This window comes from Mobula birostris, chromosome 20, assembly GCF_030028105.1.
Source record: "Mobula birostris isolate sMobBir1 chromosome 20, sMobBir1.hap1, whole genome shotgun sequence".
NCBI classification, from domain to species: domain Eukaryota; kingdom Metazoa; phylum Chordata; class Chondrichthyes; order Myliobatiformes; family Myliobatidae; genus Mobula; species Mobula birostris.
In genome coordinates, this window is record NC_092389.1 from 28,518,258 (window position 1) to 28,533,397 (window position 15,140).

The 15,140-nt window shown below is 43.1% G+C and overlaps 1 protein-coding gene across 2 annotated transcripts in view; it reads left to right on the plus strand.

The window, feature by feature from the left end:
• The window catches only part of stt3a (STT3 oligosaccharyltransferase complex catalytic subunit A), a 77,572-nt gene extending 68,772 nt beyond the window's left edge, over positions 1-8,800 (plus strand). For both annotated transcript variants that reach the window (XM_072238392.1, XM_072238391.1), the window contains exons 15-18: positions 488-590; positions 3,365-3,553; positions 8,052-8,167; positions 8,527-8,800. In XM_072238392.1, coding sequence (XP_072094493.1) covers positions 488-590; positions 3,365-3,553; positions 8,052-8,167; positions 8,527-8,565 — 447 coding nt within the window. In that variant the 3' untranslated portion in view covers positions 8,566-8,800. The remainder of the gene's footprint in view (positions 1-487; positions 591-3,364; positions 3,554-8,051; positions 8,168-8,526) is intronic.
• Positions 8,801-15,140: the final 6,340 nt, after the last annotated feature.

The window sequence follows — 15,140 nt, forward strand, 5'->3', positions numbered from 1 at the left end:
TAAAATTGAGCCTGCATCAACCACCTCTGCTTGCAGCTTGTTCCACACTCACACCACCCTCTAAATGAAGAGCCTCTCCCTCAGATTTCCCTAAATCAATTCCCTCTACTCACCTCATCCAACCTGAGGGCTGAGAATTAAACCACACTTGCCCCCAAAAAATCCACCATTCACCCCCCCCCCAAAAAAAATTTCCTGCCACCCTACTACAATAAAGGGGAAATTTAGCAAAGCCAGTTAACATACTAGTACACCTTTGATACAGAAGTCATTTGGAGCGCCCTGCAGGAAGCCATGAGGTTACAGGGAGCACATACCACCATGCAGGAGAGCACCGGAGATCAGATCAAACTCAGGTCCCTGAATCTGAGAGGTAGCACTGATGACCTTGCTCAGACATAACTGTCTCAGACTGCTGCATGGATGAGGAGAAGCAAACTTGGGGTCGATACGTACCATTAACGTTGAGCATATTCATCCCTTCTAGGCGATGGCTTCTCCAGAGGAGAAGGCCTATGAGATCATGAGGGAGCTGGACGTAAGCTATGTTCTGGTCATTTTTGGAGGCCTCACGGGATATTCATCTGATGGTAAGGCATTTTTGCTTTTCAGTATTCCATGTTATGCTGCTAACAAATATATGGATGCTCATTTCACACTTTGCTGATTGAGGTCATTTCCTACAATTGGAACAAACAGGCATTAGGACAGCACTTCAGTTTGCACGTGCACATTGCCCAAGAATCTAAATGTGGAAGTTTGCTAATGGAGGTTTCTTTTAAAATTTAATTATGGTTAACAGTCTCCACTGCAGGTTATGATGACCATTCTTTGCACAGTTGTCCCATTATCTTTTTCTAATGGTCATTCTCTATTAGATCCACGATAGGCATACAAAAGAACATAAGAAATAGAAGCAGGAGTCAGCCATCTAGCCCGTTGAGCCTGCTCCGCCATTCATTAAGGTCTGACCATGGACTTGGCTCCACCTACCTGTCTCTTCCCCACAGGGCTTCCTTGTAATGGAGGGCATCATATCACTTAAATTTACTTGATGTCTATTATGATCCACTGTACAGATATCATGAAAAGGAGCCTAAGTTTATATAGCCCTTCTTCGGGTGCCAGATATCTCATTATGGTGCCTAACTCTTGACCTGTGTAGATTGCAGGGTGGGATGCACCAGCTATAAAGAGGGAAGTAGCTGGGATTTACTCTCAATGGCCACTTTTAGTAGCTACCTTCTCTACCTAATAAAGTAGCCACTGAGTGTATTGTCTGGTCTTCTGCTGCTGTAGCCCATCAGGTTCAATGTGTGTCTGTTCAGAGATGCTCTTCCGCACACCAGCGTGGTTATTTGAGTTACTGTCGCCTTCCTGTCAGCTTGAACCAGTCTGGCCATTCTCCTCTGACCTCCCTCAGTAACAAGGTGTTTCTGCCCACAGAACCGCCACTCACTGGGTGCTTTTTTTTTGTTTTTGCACCATTCTCTGTAAACTCAAGAGACTGTTGTGCATGAAAATCCCAGGAGATCAGCAGTTTCTGAGATACTCAAATCACCCATCTGGCACTGACAATCATTCCACGGTTAAAGTCACTGAGATCACAATTTCCCCCAATCTGATGTTTGGTCTAAACAACAACCGAACCTCTTGACCGTGTCTGCATAGTTTTATGCATTGAGTTGCTGCCACATGACTGGCTGATTAGATATTTGCATTCATGAGCAGCTGTAACTAATAAAGTGGCCACTGAGTATATTGTATTTGCATGATTTCAGGAGATCCATAAAAGGTGTAAGTGTCGTTGAATTACTTCAAATTGTCATCCACAATAAAAACAGAAACTGCTGTATATTAATTGGGTGACCTGCAGCTGTGGGGCAGGTTTCATGAGAACTGATGTCAGGCATTACTCTTGCTTTTATATTAGATTCTGATCTGAAACTGGTTCAAAGGTTAATTTATTATCAAAGTATGTATGTAGTATACAACTCTGAGATTCATCTCCAGATAGCCATGAAACAAAGAAAACCATGGAGTTGCTCAAAAGAAACATCAAACCCCAACTCCCACCTGCACAAAAAAAACTAACAACTCGTCCCAAACGGCAACAAGAAAGAATGGGCAAAAACACTGAATATGAAAAACAAAGGTGAAAGAGTCCACAGTCTAATCCATAAATCGCAGAACTTCGGTAATATCCTCCCACGGTGTTGAGGGAGGGAGAGAGAGAGAGAGAGAGAGAGAACATTCAAACACAAAAAATGCTTGCTCGCCCTCTGCATTCGCAGAGGCCTTGGTCCAATATATCTGTTCGAGTCTCCCCATAATCTGGAGCAACATCTACGCTAGAAACAATCTGACTTAAATATAAAAGCTAATAATTTAGAGAAATGTCTGGCAAAAAGGGTATAGCCTTTGCCTAGCTTTGCACAATCCCAGGATGGCATTATTGCTGGCAAGCATCGCATGCTGTAAGCTTTAAAGACTGTTAGACGATAAGACCATAAAACAAAGGAGCAGAATTAGGCCATCTGGCTGTGCCATTCCATCATGGCTGATTAATTATCCCGCAACCTTTGTTCAAAGTAAATTTTATTATCAAAGTACGTGTATGTCACCATATACAACTCTGAGATTCATCTTGTTGTAGGCATACTCAGCAAATCTATAGAACAGTAACTATAACAGGATCAATGAAAGATCAACTGGAGTGCAGAAGACAATAAACTATGCAAATGAAAATATAAATAAATAGCAATAAATAAACGAAAACATGAGATAAAGAGTCCTTGAAAGAGAGATCATTGGTTGTGGGAACATTTCAGTAATGGGGCAAGTGAAGTTGAGCTTAATTATGCCCTTTTGGTGTGAGTCCTGAGGCTCTTGTACCTTCTACCTGATGGCAGCAGTGAAAAGAGAGCATGACCTGGGTGGTGGAGATCTCTGATGATGGATGCTGCTTTCCTATGACAGTGTTTCATGCTCAATGGCTGGGAGGGCTTTACTACCACACCCTGACTAACAAAGAACCTATCAACCTCTGATGTAAAGACACCCGATGACTTGGCCTCCGCAGCTATCTGCGGCAATGAATTCCACAGATTCACCACCCTCTGGCTATTGTTCCCCTTCAACAGGTTTGTTTGGTGGGATTGACAGGTTGAAGACTTTGGGTTACCTGGCAATATCCTCTGCTATTAAAGCAATAAAGCGGGATATTTGTAAATATTTTTGCTAAGGATTTCCAAAAATATGTTCCAAGTTATCTTAAAATGGTTGTTGAATTTATACTGGAGATTCTGAAGAAACATAACTAATGTTTTTAAACTCCATTTAATATCTTTGAATTCTCCCACAGATATAAACAAGTTCCTGTGGATGGTGAGAATTGGAGGCAGCACAGACACGGGCAGGCACATTAAGGAACACGATTACTACACCCCGACAGGAGAGTTCCGTGTGGATAGGGAGGGCTCTCCTATCCTGCTCAACTGCCTGATGTACAAAATGTGTTACTATCGTTTTGGTCAAGTCTACACAGAAGCAAGTGAGTACAAGTAGCATTTGCGTTTTAGTGTATATTATCAGTGTGGTGTCACTGCACAGAATTAATAGATCTGAGCTGTAGTTGCACAGCATCGGAAACAGGCCCTTCAGCCTACTGAGACTGCAACCACCATTAAGCAACCGTTTACATTAATCCCATTTTATCCTACCCAAAATCCCATCAACACTCTCCAGATTCCACTTCTACCACAAAATCACATGTGCACAAGGGGTGATTTGCCATGCACCAACTCCAACACCTGTGACAGAGGGGGAACCAGGAGCACCCATGGGAAAGTTGCACAGTGATGGAGACTATGAGTTCACGTAGACAGCAGTCGAGTTCAGGATTGAACCCAGGTCACTGTGCTGCCCAGCATCTGCTCAGTTGTAAAAATTAAGCCTGACTTGTCTGAGCAAGACAAGTTAGTTTAGAAACCAAACCTGGCACACATGCAAAGTTGGGTCCCATGGACTTGCCAGCGTGTCAGGTCCTTAATCTGACACTGCAGTTATCTTGGCAGTCAAATATAAAAGGAAAAACTGATGCTAGAAATCTAAAACAAAAACAGGAAATGGCGGAGGTAATCAGCAGGTCATTCTGCAACTCTGTTCAGAGAAATGATTTTGAAGTTTCCTATGGGAAACCCCTTGCCTGCCCTGCTGAGTGTTTCCGGCAGTTTCTGTTTTGTTCCATGAGCAATTGAATTTGAAACACAGTCATCAATGCAAATTGTGCTAAGATTCTGTAAAATTAAAGAAAATTACCAATAACTAGTTAAGTGATGTTATTTTAAGCTGTAAATGTTGGTTGGATTATCCCATGATGTTGTTTACGATGTTGTGTAGGATCTTTTCTATCCACTGCATGAAATCAGACAGGCTCTGTCTTCAGTGTTTTATAAGAGAGATAGCACCTCTAGCTATGTGCTAGTACCTCACTGCTGTACTGCAGTGAAGGGGACACAAGAGGATGATAATGCTGGGATCTGGAGCAAAAAACTAACTGCTCGAGGAACTCAGCAGATAAGGCAGTATCGGTAGAGGGAATGAAAGTCGACATGGGTGTGGTCCTCCCTTTGTCTTTTCCCTCCTCCACCCACTCCATCTGCCCATCACCTACATTCTCCTCTCACTGTGCCTCTGTTCTGACGTGTCCTCTCTGCCTCCCTTAGTTGATTCCCTGCTCCACCTTCCTCTATCAGATTCCATCATCTGCAGCCCTTTCTTCCCTTGAGCTATCACGCCTCTTCAATTAGATCCACCTATCACTTGCCAGATTTTGCTTCACATCCTCTTCATCTCTTTACTGGCTATCTCTCCCCCCCCCCCCCCCACCCTACCCAACAATTTTTCAGTCCAGATGAAGGGTGTCCTTTCATTTTCTTCCATAGATGCTGAGTTCCTTTGCTTTCTGCTTTTATCCTGGAGTAATTATATACAGCAGGAATGGGGAATTGTAACAGTGGGAGTGGAGATCACTAAGCCAAGGTTACCACAAGTGGAGGAGCAAGGCAGGCCTTTGCAGTCTGATGCTGATCGTAGAGTTAATACCACATGGAATCAAGCCTTTGGCCTAACTGGTCCATGCAGACCACAGCATCATCTCTGATGGTTCCAGTTGCCTGTGTTTATAACAGCTTAGTTTATTTTACCCATCATCACCAGATGATCACAATATTACAACTCCAACAAGACTCCAAAGTAGAGAACAAAAGCTGTACAGTGTCAAAGCATTCAGCAAGTCAGGCAGTATGAATGGAGAAAGAAAGTGTTCCAGATCAGAGGCCCTTCATCAGAAGTGGAAATATGAGCTGTGGAGAGGACAGAGGAAATGCCTTTCATACGGTAGAGACTAAAGTTGGCAAGATAATGACTGTTAAAAAGAAGTGAGGGAAATTGAAGCAATCATACTGTCTTCACTGTAGAGAGAGGAAAAAATTGTTGCCTGAAGTATTTGATTTTAAGATGAGGTGTCATTCCTCCTGTTTGCATTGCACATTGTTGGAACGTAGGCAGAAGACAGGCAACAATGTGGGAATTACTGAGGGAATGATCTCTTCAGAGGAAGATTCTCCAATGGAAATTCTGAATGCAGGTAGTGGAAGTTATGCTGGATGAACTGAATATAGAGGCTTAGAACATAACACACGGGGGCAGAAATAGGCCATTCCATCATGATTGATTTATTATACTGCTCAGCCCCATTCTCCTGTCTTCTCCCATTATCCTTTGACACCATTACTAATCAATAACCTATCAACTTCCACTTTAAACATGCCCAATGAGGTGGCCTCCACAGCCATCTGTAGCAATGAATTCCACAGATTCACCACCATCTAGCTAAAGAAATTCCTCCTCATATCTGTTCTAAAGGGAAGTCCCTCTATTCTGAGGCTGTGCCCTTTTGGTCCTAGACTCCTCCACTATATCTCGGCCTTCCAATATTCACTAAATCAACTTGCAAGTTAACCTTTAGGGAATCCTGTGCAAGCTCTCCCAAGTCCCTTTGCCCCTCTGATTTTTGAATTTTCTCCCCATTTAGAAAATAGTCTACGCCTTTATTCCTTCTGCCAAAGTGCATGACCTCTACGCTATGCAGGTGGCCACAATTTTCCAAACGTTTGCTTTATGACACCTCACTGTTCTGAAAGACCTACATTAGTTACCCGTTTTCGCTAACAGAAGGTGTTTTCACTGTTACGAGAAAAAGCAGTGCGCGCCCAAACAGCCAAGCTCCTCCCCCGGAACTGCATTCTAGCCGCCATTGCTTAAACTCGATTTATTTTGTTCATCCGTTAGCAAGATGAGTTCGAAGGTATCGGAAAAGCCTAAAAGAGCTCATAAGGGTGTTACACTTAGCATAAAACTAGACATAATTAAGCATTTCGATCGTGGTGAACGAAGTAAGGACATTGTCCGCGCGTTGAACTTGCCTGCATCCACCATTCGCTCTGTTTATACGCAGAGAGAAAGAATTTTGAAAGCTGCCGATGTTACTGTTGGTTCTGCTCGTAGCAAAGTGGTCTCTCTTAGTCGGCATCCAGTGATGGATAAAATGGAAAGTCTATTGCTTGAGTGGATTGATGGGTGTACAAAGCATGGTGTTCCGTTAAGTTTTCTTATACAAACGTTTGTACTTAAGGAGGAATCAGTCACTCTTTTTAATAAGCTTATAGTCATAGTCATACTTTATTGATCCCGGGGGAAATTGGTTTAACAGCTGAAACAGAAAACATTGGACGATGGTGATGAAAGTGTTGCATTCACTTTACGACATTCCGGCTTACGAACCATTTCATAGGAACGCTCTACCTTCGGATAGCGGGGGAAACCTGTATTCCATTTGCCACCTTTTTGCACATTTTCTGAATCTGCCCTTCTGCAGACTCCCTGCATCCTGAACACTACCTGCCTCTTCACCTATCTTTATATCATCTGAAACTTGACCACAAAGCCGTCAATTCCATCATCCAAATCACTGACATATAACATGAAAAAAATGGTCCCATCACTGACCCCAGTAGAACACTACTCGTCACTGGCAGCCAAACAGTAACAGCACCCCTTATTCTCACTCTGTCTCCTGCTAGTCAGCCAACCTTCTATCCACGATAGTCATAGAAAAAGTACAGCACAGAAACAGGCCCTTTGGCCCATCTAGTCCATGCCAAACCATTTAAACTGCCTACTCCCACTGACCTGCACTGGGGCCATAGCCCTCCAATACCTCTATCATCCATGTATTATCCAAACTTCTCTTAAATGTTGAAATTGAGGAAATATCCACTCTCACCTCGTTTTTACTTTTATATACTTTAAGTATCCTCTTATATTATTGGCTACCTTACCTTCATATTTCATCTTTTCTCTCCTTATTGCTTTTGTAGTTGCCTTCTGGTGATCTTTAAGTGCATCCCTGTCCTTCTAGCTTCCCACTAATTTTTGCTGTATTATATAGCAAGATATAGAATATCATATGCTATATTGGTGGAATGCAATATACAGACAAGGAGAATCCGTCTGCCTTGTGGCTAAGAGGAGAGGACATGAGAGAAAAACAGTGTGATGTAGAGATGTGGTTGAGAGCCCTGACAACTGTGGTAAAGAGAAACCTGTGATTATGAAAAAAGAAAAACATCTGAAATGCACCTGTGTGAAAAGTCACATCAGAGCAGATAATAAAATAAATCTAGTGTACCTCCTGGCATAATTAAAGCCCTGAAACATGATGCTGATAGAGGAGTAGGGTGAAATCTGAAAATGAATCAGAGGTATCCACATTGGTAATGTTGTCATGGAAAAGGTTCTAGACCGATCTGGCTTTTGTTCAGTAATACCTTTGTTCTAATGGTGTGCCTGATATACAGTTTCACAGCGTTTTCTGAAGGTCGGGATAAAAGTACCTTTGTGGTCCCCCATGCTAGGATCTGTGTTGAAACCAGCAATGGACAGTCTACATTGAGATGTTAACTAGCAAGACATTGTCTTTCCCACAGAACGCCCACCTGGATATGACAGAGTGAGGAATGCTGAGATTGGCAACAAAGACTTTGAGCTTGATGTTCTGGAAGAGGCATACACTACGGAGCACTGGCTGGTCCGTATATACAAGGTGAGTGCTGAAAGTAGAAATGAGGTATTCCTGTGGTTTCAATTTATTGTGGGATTTTGAATCTTCAGAACACTAGTCCTACTAGTCCTTCTGCTCTATATTAGCTGCCACCTTTACATCACCCTAAAATACTGTTCTTCTCTTGCTTAACCTGTTTCCTCTTAAATACAACTGTACTGTTCATGTGAACTACTTGTAAGAATTCTACATTTATACCTGTTTCTAGGTAAAGAATTCTAAATCCCCTTATTCACAGTCCCCGATTTCTTTTTAATAAGCTAGCCTTTTGCAAATGGTGGAAGATTGCCTCTAATGCTCAGCACACTTACTCTGCCAATTGTCTTACCACCCCTTCGCAGGTGAAAGATTTGGATAATCGCGGTCTCTCAAGAACATAAAAGAAACAAAGCAGCCAGCCATGAGTGAAAGCAGCACTGAGGCCTTGTCCTGTGAAGAAGAGCTGTATTTTTTTTATATACACTAGTTTGGGAATAAAGGAAGAAAACAGTTTGTTTATATGTTGCTTCCTGTCTGCAACAATCTGTCTGAAATGAATGATTGGTGGTGAGTGACCAAAACATTACAGTGACTTAAGTTCTACAGTGGTCAAATAAAGGGTTCAACTGGACTCAGCTATACTTTGTTTTGTGTGTTTTATTTCAAGGTTGGTAGAATTTGCTGCAGAGAGTTTGGTTCTAGGGAGCAGGAATTCTAATATCTCAACAGCCCACTATAAAGTTTATATTCACTGGTACAGCTTAGTGAGCATCATCCTCACTGCCGGCCTTTCTATACAAACTGAATGATCACACTTCATTAGGTAAAGGATGCTGAGGGCAGTTGTTGCATAATTATTAGTCATAGAAAAATACAGTACAGAACCATTTAAGCTGCCTACTTGAGCTTGCATGCACAAATTGTGCTGGCAGTTCGTTCCACACAAGTTTCCCCTCATGTTCCCCTTAAACTTTTCACCTTTCACCCTTAACCCATGACCTCTAGTCCCACCCAATCTCAGTGGGAAAAGCCTGCTTGCATTTACACTATCTATACCAGGGGTCCCCAACCTTTTTTGCACCGCAGACTAGTTCAATATTGACAATATTCTGGCGGACCGGCTGACCGGGGGAAGGGTGGGGGGTGTGTTCAAGTAGGGTTAAACTTACCCTCAGCATGTCTTTTACAGTTAAGGTTGCCAACTTTCTCACTCCCAAATAAGAGACAAAAGTAGCAGTCAAATACGGGACACTTGTGTTTACCCCGAGAAGGACTTGCGCATGCGTGATGTGCCGATTTTTTTTCCACAAATCGGTTTTGGCTTAATCTTCCTGACTATACTGTATGTACGTTATTTCTACTTTATATAGGCTGTGTATTTATATCATTCTTGCTTTTACTATATGTTAGTGTTATTTTAGGTTTTATGTGTTATTTGGTAGGTAATTTTTTGGGTCTGCGAACGCTGAAAATTTTTTCCCATATAAATTAATGGTAATTGCTTCTTCGCTTTACGCCATTTCGGCATGAAAGGTTTCATAGGTACGCTCTACCTTAGCAGGGGAAATATGGGACAAGGCCAGTCCCGTCAGGGACAAACCAATTTAGCCCAATATACGGGATGTCCCAGCTAATACGGGACAGTTGGAAACCCTGTGTTCAAGTTCAACAGTGCGTAACAGGGAATGAGCAAAGGTGCAGCTGACTTGTATTGTTTCCTCACGGCCCGGTAGCACATGCTTTGCGGCCCGGTGGTTGGGGACCGCTGATCTATACCCCTCAATTTTGTATACTTCTATCAAATCTCCCCTCAATCTTCTATGTTCCAAGGAATAAAGTCCTAACCTATTCCATCTTCCCTTACAATTCAGGTCCTCCAGTCCCAGCAACATCCTTGTAAATTTTCTCTGTACTCTTTCAACCTCCTTTGCGTCTTTCCTGTTGGTAGGTGACCAAAATTGCACATGATACTCCAAATTAGGCCTCACCAACAGCTTGTACAACTTAAACATAACATCCTGTCTCCTGTACTCAATACTTTGATTTAGGACACAGGCCTCCAGTCTTCTACTAACACTCTCTGACTTCTTCCACAAAGCCAATGTCTAATCCAATTTACTACCTCATCTTGAACGCTCAGCAACCGGACCTTCTTGACCAACCTCCCATGTGGGACCTTGTCAACTACCTTGCTAAAGTCCATGTAGACAACATCCACTGCCTTGCCTTCAACTTTTCTGGTAACTTCCTCAAAAAAAACTCAAGATTGGTTAGACAAGACCTACCACATACAAAGCCATGCTGACTATTCTTAATCAGTCCATGTCTATCCAAATACTTATATCTGGTCCCTTAGAATACTTCCTAATAAGTCACTACTGATGTCAGGCTCACTGGCCTATAATTTCCCAGTTTATTTTTAGAGCCTTTCTCAAGCAGCAAAACAACATTGGCTACCCTCCAATCCTCTGGTAACTTATCTGTCGCTAAGGATGATTTAAATACCTCTGCTCCTGGATTTTCTGCGATTGCCTCCCACAGGATCCGAGGGAACACCTTGTCAGGCCCTGGGGATTTATCCATGCTAATTTGCCTCGAGAGCAAACACCTTCTCTGTAATCTGTATCGGGTCCATCTCCCAAGTAAAAACAGATGCAAAAAAAATCTTACATCTTCCCCCAACTCTTTTGGTTCCATGCATAGATTACTATTCTAATCTCCCAGAGGATCAATTTTGTCCCTTGAAATTCTTTTGCTCTTAATGTATCTGTAGAATTTTCCTTTACCTTGTCTGCTAGTGCAACCTTATGCTGCCTTTTGGTCCTCCTGATTTCTTATACTCCACAAGTACTTCATTTGTTCCTACCTGCTATGCACATTTTTCTCCTCTTGACCAGGGCCTCTTGACAACCCAGGTTCCTTAAACCTATTATTAAGCTTTGTACTCTCAAAATTTCACTTCTGGAGGCCTTCTACTTGCCAACTATGTACACCTTTGCCAGATCCTTCCTGATACCATCAAAATTGGCCTTTCTCCGATTCAGAATCTCAAGCTGTGGACCAGACTCATCTTTTTCCATATTTACTTTGAAACTAATGGCATTATGATCACTGGATCCCCTACATAAACTTCTGTCCCCTGCTCAGTCTCATTCCCTAATACTGTAGAAGTATCATGCACTCTCTCTTTGGGACTTGTATGTACTGATTAAGGAAATTTTCCTGAACCCATTTGACAAATTCTATCCCATCTAATCCTTTTACAGTATGGGAGTCCCAGTTAATATGTGGAAAGTTGACATCACCTACTATAACAATTTTGTGTTTCTTGCAACAGTTTGCGATACCTTAAAAATCTGTTCCTTTAAATCCCATGGACTGTTGGGTGGTCTATAATATAACCCCATTAATGGGGTCATACCTTTCTTGTTCCTCAGTTCCACCCATAAAGCCTCATTAGATGAGTTCTCTAGTCTGTCCTGATTGGTAATAGCACCCCTCCTCCTTTAATCCCATCCACTCTTGCATCTGAAACAGCAGAACCTCAGAATATTGAGCTGCCAGCCCCGCCCTTCCTGCAACAAAGACTCACTAATAGCTACAACATCATAATTCCAGGTGTTGATCCACGCCCTGACCTCATCTGCCTTTCCTACAATATTTCTTACATTGAAATATACACAGCAGGACACTAGTCGCACCATGCTCAACCTTCTGATTCCTGACTTTGAGGTCTTAACATGTTTCCACTTTCTGTTCTGGCACTCTGGTTTAACCCCACCCCTGGTGCAGCACTAGCAAACCTTCCCACTAGGATATTCGTCCCCCTCCAGTTCAGGTGCAAACCATCTCTTCTGTACAGATCCCACATTCCCTGCAAGAGAGCCCAATGATCCAAAAATATGATGCCCTCCCTCCAATGCCAAACTGTATGATCTTCCTAGTTCTGGCCTCACTAGCGCGTGGCATGGGTAGCAATCCTGAGATCACAACCCTGGAGGTCCTGCCCTTTAACTTAGCACCCAACTCCCTATGCCGAACCTAGTCACTCGTCCTACCCATGTCATTGGTACCTACACGGACCATGACCTCTGGATGCTCACTCTGCCACTTAAGACAGCTGAGGACTTGATCTGAGATATCCAGGACCCTGGCACCTGAGAGGCAACATACCATCTGGGAATCTCGTTCTCATCCATTGAACCTTTTTTCTGTTTCCCTATCTAACGAATTCCCCATCACCACAGCTCACCTCTTCTCTTCCCCCACCATTCTTTCTGAGTGTCGGTGCCAGAGACCCGACCACTGTAACTTAACTCTGGTCATCACCACCACCACCCCCCCCAACAGTATCCAAAGTGGTATAGCTGTTGTTGAGGAGGTTGGGCACAGGGGTACTCTGCATGGGCTCCTTCACTCCTTTCCCCTTCTTGTCACCCAGTCTCCTGTGTCCTGCACCTTGGGTGTAACTACCTCTCAATATTTCCTATCTATCAGCCTCCTGAATGATCCAGAGATCATCCAGTTCCAGCTCCAACTCCATATTGTGGATCATTAGAAGCTGCAGCTGGATGCGCTTCTCACGGTTGTAGTCAAGGACATGGGAGGTCTCCCAGCCTTCCCACATCCCGAGGCAGCAGCATTCAACTAATCTGCCTGGCATCTCTACTGTCCTAACTGAGTAAATGTAAAGAAGGCGGGGAGAATAAGAACTCTACCTTTAGCTTTTCTTTTTTTCCCTTCTCTGGCTGAAGCTTCAAAGAGCTAAAGCCTCAAAATCACCAGTCTAACTCTGCCCACTCCAAATACAGCCACTGTGCTTGCCCCTGCCTTCCTTTAATTTGTTCCCGCTAATCAATCCCAAACACCAATTGGTCACTGGTCAGATCTCCAAAAAAATGCCACAAGTTGCTGCCTTTTTCTACTCCGTCAATGAGCATGAGTGAAATTCCCTCCTCTCAAGCTTCTGATCTCCCGATTGGTCACTGATCAAAGCTCCAGTGTCCGGGAAGCCTAGGACCAAAGGGCACGGCCACAGAATAGAGAGACATCCATTTAGAATAGAGATGAGGAGGAATTTCTTTAGCCAGAGGATGGTGAATCTGTGGAATTCATTGCCACAGACGACTGTGGAGGTCAGGTCACAGGGTGTATTTAAGGCAGCGGTTGATAGGTTCTCGATTAGTCAGAGCATGAAAGGTTATGGGGAGAAGGCAGGAGAATGGGGTTGAGAGGGAATGGATCAGCCATGATGAAATAGCAAATCATACGCAGTGGGCTGAATGACTTAATTCTGCTCCAATGTCATATGGTCTAATACAAGCCATATGCTCTGTTAGCTATGTGTTAGATGTGCTTGCTAACTTTTTGTGATCTTTCTGAACTTCATTCCTTGATCTCTCTAAACTTCACTCACTTGCAGTCTCTTTCTGTTTAGGTGATCCTTTTTGATTCTTCTCACTGAAGGGCATGCATGACCTGACACTTCCCCACATTAAACTGCATTTGCCATACTTTTGCTCAATCACTCATTCTCTATCCCACTGTAGAATCACAATGTGCCTTTCCACCCATCTTCACATTACTTATCTTGAAGCTGAAAGATCTCACATATCTGAAATTGCAAACACACAAACCTCCTTACAATTAAAGGAGGAAAACAATAGACTCCCCCTCCCCCCAGTTTATTTATCTATGGCTTTTTCACCCCTCGCTAAAGCCTCAAAATCCCCACTATAGCATGTCCACTCACCCAATAGCCACTCTGCTTGCCCCACCTTATTTTATTTTAATTTGTTCCTGCCAATCGATCCCAATCGCCAATTTGTCCCTGCTCAAAACACCTAAATGCCACAAATCGATGCCTTATGTATTTGATTGGCGAACATGAATGAGCTATGTCTTCTCACGCTTTGGATTGTTAATTGGCTGCTGCTCAAAAGCATTGAGGGGGGGGAATTCTCAGTAATACTGAAAGCCACAATGGTGCAAAATGCTTCTCGGCTTTACCAGTTGAAGCATGAGGTGCAGCCATTCACACCTTTGTTTATCTGTGTGATTACAATTGTTCAGTGGCTGTAGTTCCCTTGGCTTGTCTTTGTTTAAAGTTACAATACCCAGGGTTTCTGCCTACACAGGTATCATATATTTCACTCATTCCTCATTGGTTCTCTGATTTTTATAGTTAACAAGGGAACATCCTCTGTCCCTCAACCCACTGCTGGGCTGAGTCTCATTATACTGAGGGTACAGATATAGGAGGAAAGCACAGGGACTGTGGCTGGAGAGGTGCTAAGGTGCTCCCCCTCCAGAGCCTCCACATCCTTACAGTAGTGTATCAACCAGAACTAAACACAATCCCTGCAATGTGACCTAACTAAAGGTTTACATAGCTGCAACATGACTCCTGAACTTTTATACTCAATGCTGGACACAGTCCTTACCACTGTAACAACTTGTATTGCCACTTCCAATGAGCCACAGACTTGCCATTCCCACCCCCCCACCTTCAATTCCCCTTCACATCAGTGGGATGAGAGGACCTACCATTGACTCCATGTTTTTGCTCACAGTTGACCTCCCAAATTGCAGCACTTCAAACTTGCATGGATTAACTCCATCTGCCACTTCTCTGCCCATATCTGTAACTGAGCTATATTCCGCTGTATCCTTTGAAGGCATCTTTACTCTCCACAACTCTGCCTATTAATGTCATTCACAAATGAATCAGCCCATCTATATGCTTACCTCAATTATATCACCCAAAGTGTTGCACTTCCAGAAGTCAAATGTAACAAAACAAAACACTTAATGCAGAGGGATCTTGGGGCTCAAGTCCCTAGTTCCCTGAAAGTGGCTACACAAGTTGATAGGGCGGTAAAGGAATACCTGCCTTCATTAGTGGAAGAACACGATTCGAGATTCGGGAGATTATGGTGCAACTTTTGAAAACTAGTTAGGCTGCATCCAAAATATT